This window comes from Microtus ochrogaster, linkage group LG1 (assembly GCF_000317375.1).
Source record: "Microtus ochrogaster isolate Prairie Vole_2 linkage group LG1, MicOch1.0, whole genome shotgun sequence".
NCBI lineage: Eukaryota > Metazoa > Chordata > Mammalia > Rodentia > Cricetidae > Microtus > Microtus ochrogaster.
This window is the reverse complement of record NC_022027.1, coordinates 4,852,342-4,859,940: the sequence shown is the minus strand read 5'-3', so window position 1 is coordinate 4,859,940 and position 7,599 is coordinate 4,852,342. Positions and strand designations below refer to the sequence as shown.

At 52.7% G+C, this 7,599-nt stretch overlaps 1 protein-coding gene across 2 annotated transcripts in view; it reads right to left on the bottom strand.

Annotated features, from left to right (window-relative positions):
* Window positions 1-2,553: 2,553 nt before the first annotated feature.
* Tmem38a (transmembrane protein 38A) overlaps window positions 2,554-7,599 on the bottom strand; it is a 17,157-nt gene continuing 12,111 nt past the window's right edge. Inside the window, exons 5-6 of one of the 2 annotated variants that reach the window (XM_005359143.3) lie at window positions 4,792-4,909; window positions 2,554-3,822 (exon numbers count right to left, since the gene is read on the bottom strand). In XM_005359143.3, coding sequence (XP_005359200.1) covers window positions 3,598-3,822; window positions 4,792-4,909 — 343 coding nt within the window. In that variant the 3' untranslated portion in view covers window positions 2,554-3,597. The remainder of the gene's footprint in view (window positions 3,823-4,791; window positions 4,910-7,599) is intronic. The other variant, XM_026785227.1, reaches the window with a different exon arrangement.

Here is a 7,599-nt window from a genome sequence, read left to right as displayed (position 1 = left end):
CACACACACACACACACACACACACACACACACACACACACACACACACACACACACACCAGCCAGCCTAGGAGTTACCAACTCTTTTCTAGAAAGGACCAAGAAAAAAAAAATCTGTACTTCCAACTGTTGAGGAGATTGAAATGTCTTAACCCCGATGTGACAACCAAGAACAGCTACAGATGCGGTACAAATAGTCAGGGGTCACACACGCCAATAAAACTTTAAAGACACAGTGAGAAGCCGTGTTTGTTAAGAAGGCGAAGAAAGAACCTGGGCTCCACGTACACGCTGAGTCTGCTCTGGGATGGTATCTGGGGTATCAATGCTCAGTGGCCCTTATGCTTGGCAGGCGACACCCGAGGCACGGGTGCCTTTCTTTGGTTCAGCATTTCCATTTGCCTAGGAGCTCACCAGGTTCCCAACCAGTTCTGAGTAAAACTATGACGCCTGCCAGGAACCTATGTTTGACCTCTGACCTCTCTGCTGTCTTCTACCAGCTCAATTAGATGTTGGTTTCCTTTGCTAATTGAGCTGGGACTTTTCCCAGCCGCCCCAGGCGGACGCCAGCAGAGAAATCTCACACTGTAAACGCGGTCTGCCCACGCATGCGGTGGCTGCTGGAAGGAGGCCAGGGGACCGGGAGAGGGGCCAGCATGTGCTGGGCTGGTGCCCAGCTAAGTCCTCTGGTGTTCCTTGCTCGTCTTTAAAGAGAAACGGAATGCACACCTACAGTACCAGCCCTTAGAGGCAGCGGCAGGGCTACAATGAGACCCATCTTAAAGTAAAAATCAGATGAACTTGGAGGACATTCTGCGAAGTGAAAGAGGATGGTGGTGGTGGGGGAAATACTATAGGCTCCTAGGATATCGCTAGACAACAGGGAAAACAGATGAAACAGAGAAAGTAGAACGAGAGGCAGAGAATGCGAGAGGGCGGGGCTCTGCAGCAGGACACTAGCTGAGCATGCGCAGGGTCCAGGAGGGTCCAGGATTCCGTCCGAGACTGTGAGTGTTTGTGAGTGTAGGACCTACACAGAGTTCCAGGTTAGCCAGGGACACAGTGAGGCACTGCTTAAAAAATAAAAATAAAAACCGGAGGCTGGGCATGGTGGTGCACGCCTTTTATCCCAGTACTTGGGAGGCAGCGGCAGGTGGATTTTAGTGAGCTCAGGGCTAGCCTGGTCTACAGAGTGAGCTCCAGGACAACCAGAGCTACACAGAGAAACCCTGTTTCAAAACAAACAACAGCTGGGCGGTGGTGGCACACGCCTTTAATCCCAGCACTTGGGAGGCAGAAGCAGGCGGATCTCTGTGAGTTCAAGACCAGCCTGGTCTACAAGAGCTAGTTCCAGGACAGGCTCCAAAAACACAGAGAAACCCTGTCTCGAAAAAAGCAAAACAAAACAAACAACAAACAAACAAACAAAACCAACAAATCAGTTTGTCACTGTGCTCCACAGTATGAACGTATATATTATATCTTTCAGTGTGTGTATGGTGGTGCAGATGGAACCCAGGGCCTTGTGTGTGCTAGACAAGGGCTCTACTATGAGCCCCGCCCCAGCCCCTCATTGGGGATCCTAGGCAGGGGCTCCACCCCTGAGCCCACCCCAGCCCCTCACTGGGGGATTCTAGACAGGGTCTCTACCATTAAGCTATTCCTCAAGGACTATTAAATAGAATTTTTAAATGGCATGAAGAACCCTGTTCTTGGTATCAGACAACAGATCCTACCAAGCTTGAATCCTATAATTAACCTGAATTTAAGATCCGGCTGTCAGAGTCCCGGCATCTGTTCGTGGACACCAAAGCAGCTGGGCCTGGCAAGGATCCCTGACCACAAGCCAGCCAGAGGCTATCACACCTTCTTCCCAAAATAGGTTGGGAGGCTCTTTATTTCCATCCTGTCTGTCCAGTAAGAATATGAGATCCCCGCGCCTTGGGGTGGAGGGCAGCAGGAGGCTCTTCTGTAATCCCCTCAGCTGCTCTGAGTCCAGCCGAGATCAGAGCCTCCACGGTTTATACACAGGTTCTGCCATCCTAGGTAAACTCCTAGGCAAATGAAAAAGCAGGAACAGGGAAAGGCTCCAGCTCCGTAAAGCACAAACCCACCTGGCTCCCATGCTGGGGTGTGCTGCCAAGAGCCGAGGACTCTTCCTGCCTCCGCATTTCAGCTCCTGTGAAAAGGCAGGATGAAGACGGGCGGCCAGGACCACCAGGCCCCTTTGGACAACTCCTGAAAGCGACAGTGCTAACTGGCAATGCTCCCTCCCTTCCTCCCCATCTCCACACCTTCTCCGTCTGTCCTGCGTTTTTCCTTTCTTTTTGGTGTTACTCTGGTAATTCAGGCTGGCTTGGAAGTAGTCATCCTCCTGCCTCAGCTTCCCATGTACTGTGAACCTTTCCAGTGTCTTGAAGAAGATGGACGTGTCTGACCCTGCATGGCAGGCTTCAGGTCTTCCTCCTGTCCCGGAGGCCCCAGCGTCCCTAAGAACAGACCCCACGGCATTCCTACATTTTGAGGTCTAATAAAGCAGAAGCGCTTGGTTCACTCACACATTTATTGTCTGATGACTCACACCGAGCTTTGATCGACATCAGGAGGGGGAAACCCAGGAGCTTCCAGGCTCAGATATGAGGAGATGCTTTCTCACAAAAAGGCAACACGGGGTACTTCCAGAAGCCCAAGCCCAGCCGTGCCCCACTCTCCCCTCCCCCAGATGTCCTTGCCCTGTCCAAGGCCCACTCCGCCCCAGCAGCAGCACCACACTGCACACGGAGCAGGTGTGGACTTGTGTTTGTTGAATGACTGAATGAATGAACAATGCTGACTGGCATGAGGAACACCTGCTGTATCCAGGGCCCAGTTATGAGTGTTCAAGGCTGTTAGCTCTTGGGCATTCTGCCCCGCATGAAGGTGGCTCCCTTCCTTTTGCCTGTGGTTAGCCCTGGATCTGTCTGCTCAGTGGAGTAACTTGTGAGACCTTCTGAGCCCAAACACAAACATCCTAGGCCTAATGTACAAAGCACACGGTGCCATCCTTCACGCAGGCTCCCTGGCCCAGGATGCTGCTTAGGAAACTTGACATTCTCTACCCTCTGGACACAGGAAGACCTGGGATCTCCTCGCTACTGAGAGGAAGCAGGAGGCTCAGAGGAGGTAATTGCCCCGAGATGCCCAGAAGGAGTCACAGGGAGGTCCTGGCTGGAAAGAACGGGGCACCCCAGCATGTTCTTAAAACTTGGCTAACTGAGGCTCCATGTGGCTTTTGGTTACAAGATATATTTTGAAAGAACAAAAAAAGAAAACCAAGAGTCGACTGGCCAGGGCTTCCGCGGCTGGCACTGTGAAGATGGTGTGACCCCAAGGCTGCGATGTCATGAGGGGGTCTGGCAGAAAGCAGGGCTTCTCACTCCTACCCAACTCCTCTACCCTCGCATCTCGGCCCTGCGAGCAGCTGATGGCTCCAAACCGCGGAGAGGGAAGTAGAGGCTGGTGGAGGGGAGCTCTTGAGTTCTGTATGCCCCTAAGTTCTGAGGTTCCCTGAGTCCACACCCTTCTCCCCAACATCCCGTGGATGCCTGGGGCTGCTCCTTAATCCGCCTTCTTGGTCTTCTTCTTCCTGGAGCCTTCACTCAGCTCCTCCCTGGCCTTGGCAGGCAGGCCTGCGTGCTGGGTGCCTAGGCCTCCGCTATGTGGTGCTCCATGGTTGTCATGGTGATGGTCACTTCCCCAAGCTGCCCCAAACAACACCGGGCAGATGTAGCCCTCCAGGACATCAAATGGAGAACTGTGGGAGTGCGTGGCCGTCAGGAACACCTAAAGGGAGCCCAAGAAACACAAGGGAGGGGGCGGACAAAGGAGCAGTGAGGGGGAGTGGGCCTGCCCCAGCCCTCTGGCTCCCCACACCTCCAAGCTTGTGAGCCCCAACTTCCAGGGATGCTGCAACCAGTTGTCACCCTCCCAACACCTACACTTGGGTGCTAATTTTGTTGCTGGTGTTGAGTTAGGGTACCATGTAGCTCAGGCTAGCATCCTGTTCATTATACAGCCAAGTCTGAACATAAGAGACAGGCATTGCCTTCCCTCTTGTGGGAACACAGGTGTCAATCATCTGAAGCTGGGAAGAGTCCCTCACAGTACCCCACCCCCAGACCCCCATGCCACCACACTCAAGAGCTCTGAGCATCATTCTCTCTCCCTCCTGTCTTCCCTCACACCCTTCCAGCCTCTCTCTTCAACCTCTTTCCCTACTTGCTTGTCTTTGTTTGCTTGCTTTTAGTTTGTGTTGTATTTTGAGGCAGGTCCCTAACTTGCTGTGTAGCTGAACATGACCTTGAGTTCCTGATCCTGGGCCCTCCCTCTTCCCTGCCACAGGGCCCAGGGGGTTTGTTCTGATTTTTTGAGGCAGAATGTCACTAGGTAACCCTCGCTGGTCTGGAACCCACTACATAGCCCAGGCTGGCCTCAAACTCATGTTGAACCTCTTGCCCCCTCCACAGCAGGACTCACTCCCTTTCCAGGGCTTCGGTCCTCTCCAGGGCTGGACCATCCCTAGGCAGGATCTTCTACGCTTGGGGAGCTAGGGGCAGCATTCTCAGCAGAAAGACAGGGGAGGCCCAAGTTCCTTCTGCTTCCGTCACAGTGGCTTTCAGCTTCCTGTCCCCGGGGTCTCTCATACAGGGGAGCAGCACCTCCATCCCACCTGCAAGGCCCATTCTCTTCCTCAACCCTCATCCCTCAACCTCCCGATGAAATTCTTGCGAGTGTCCCATCCCAAGGACTTACCTTACATGACACCATGAACATGGTGAAGACGAAGATGAGGCTGGCCTTGGACACGGGGAGCCAGCGTGTCTGCTGCAGGGTGAACAGAATGGCTCCATACAGGCTGGCTTTGGTGGGGCTGGGGGTGTAAGACATGGGTCACTATGCTCCATTCTCAGTTCAGGCTTCACTAAAAGTCCAGCAGAGTCACAGCTGGCCAGGAGGCACTGGACCCGTCTTCCTGGCTGGCGGCTGGGGTCTGCTTACCAGGGAGCATTTTAGTTTATGTTGGGTTGGGGGGTTATGGTCTGAGCTCATGTATGAGACAGCTGGGGGGGGGGTCAGGCCCATTGAGGTTGGGGAATTTGGGGTTGAAACTATGCCAGGGGGAAGAACTCAGCTAGTGAGGAATTCATGGGGTGGTGACACACAGTCAGGGAAACAGAAAAGGTCTGTGACCAAACCAGGGTGACAGCCATCTTAGCCTTTTCCCTATGATGACTCCTGACTTCCCAAGGTTGTAAAATAAAAGGATTCTCTCTCCTGGGTCTCCAAGGCTCTTATTATGAAGTGAGGGCCACCATTTTTGACGGAAAGATCTGTACTCTCACCCAGAGCTGAGTTATTGCCCCTCCTCACCCGTGGCCTTCCTCTGCTCCCACCCCAGCATCTCTCTGTCTCTCACCCATGCAAGCAACTTTAGGGAGCTGGTTTCTCCTCCCACCATGTAGGGTCTGGGGACTGAATTCAGTCATCAGGCTCGGCTGCAAGCTCCTTCACCCACTGAGCTGTCTCGCAGGCCTAGCACCTTATTTTTTTTTTTGGTTTTTCGAGACAGGGTTTCTCTGTGGTTTTTGGAGCCTGTCCTGGAACTAGCTCTTGTAGACCAGGCTGGTCTCGAACTCACAGAGATCCGCCTGCCTCTGCCTCCTGAGTGCTGGGATTAAAGGTGTGCGCCACCACCGCCCGGCCCTAGCACCTTATTTTTGAGGCAAAGTCTCTCACTCACCCAACCTGGAGTCTACCAGTTTTGCTAGGTGGGCTGGCATGTCTCTGCATTCCTAGCTGTAATCTGAATGAGAATGTACCCATTCTGGTCTCTGGTGGTGGAGCTGTTGGGGAGGTTGAGGAAGTGTAGCCTTGTTGAAGAAGTGCTGGGGCTAGCTTTGAGAGCTAGGGGCCTTAGCCACCTCAGTTTCTTGCTTGTGGTTCAAGATGTGAGCCCTGAGCTCCCTGTTCCTGCTGCCACGCCCCTGCTTACTCAGGTTTCCCACCATGACAGACTCAGTCTTCTGGAACCTAAGCTCCAATGAATGACTTGGTCATGCCAAGGAACTGTAGAACAGCTAAGACACCAGCACGGGGGTGACGGGTGTGCTACTGCACCTGGCTTTTTACACCAGCACAGGGTGAGGGGTGTGCTGGTGCACCTGGCTTCTTACACCAGCACAGGGTGACGGGTGTGCTGCTGCACCTGGCTTCTTAGACCAGCACGGAGTGACGGGTGTGCTGCTGCGCCTGGCTGTCTATAAATGTGAACCCTAGAGAAACCAATGCAAGTTCTTGAACCCAAAATCTTTCTCTTTTTTCAAGTCTTACTTATTTAATTTAATGTTTATGGGTATTTTGTCTGCATGCGTGTCTATGAACCGTACATATGCAGGGCCTGTGGAGGCCAGAAGAGAGCATCTGATTCCCCATGAATGTGGTTACGGATGCCTGTGAGCTGCCATGTGGGTGCAGGGAATCAAACCTGGGTCCCCTGGAAGAGCAGCCTGTGCTCTTAACTGCTGAGCCATGGCTCCAGCCCGTGTTCACCAGCATCTCTCTTTTTTTTGTTTTGTTTTGTTTTGTTTTTTCGAGACAGGTTTTTTTTTTTGTTTGTTTGTTTGTTTGTTTGTTTTGTCACCAGCATCTCTTGACTGCGGATGTATAGATGGTGACAGACCCTGATAATGGGGAATCTTCTCTTTTATTTCAGGACAGGTTCTCACTGTGTAGTTCTGGCTGGCTGGAACTCATAGAGATCCTCCTGCCTCTGCCTCTCGAGTACTGGGATTAAAGGAGCACACTGCCATTCCTGGATTGGTAATGTTGAATCTTTCAGTTTGACAAAACCCCAAAATCAACCTGGAGCCCAATGGTGGTGGTGGTGCACCTTAATCCTGCACTCAGGAGGCATCGAGGCAAGAGAATCTCTGAGTTTGAGGCCAGCCTGGTCTACAGAGCAAGTTTCAGGACAGCCAGGGATACCCAGAGAAACCCTGTCTTGAAAAACAAAACAAAAACCAACCCAGAGGCAAATCTCTTGGCACGAGATTATCTAGATTAGGTCAGTTGGGGGTAAAGACCCTGCAGAATGCAGGTGCCCCATTGGGGCACCGTCTGGGACTGGACGTGAAGAAGCCAGCTGAGCACCTGAGCTAGGTGTGGAGAGTGTGACCTTGGTGGCTATGGGGTTTGGGTGCAGGGGGTCACATCTGCTCAGCAGGTGCTAGAAGCCGAGGTCACCATACAAAAGGCTAAGGAGGCAGATGTGACAGTCAAACCCTTGGACAGTGAGTAAAGGTCACATGTTGGGGAGAGGTGACCTGCAGGCTACCCTCCCCAGCACTAAACAACTGGAGGTTGGGGAGATGGCTCCATGCTGTAGTGAGCCTGGGCATATCAGGGACTTGGGGTTTGACTGAGAGACCCTGCCTCATATACGGTGGGAAAGTAACTGATGTTCCCAGAACAACCCAAGGTCTGCACACACACATCACACACGCACTCATGTGCCGCACACACAGACACACAGAACAACCCAAGGTCTGCACACATACATCA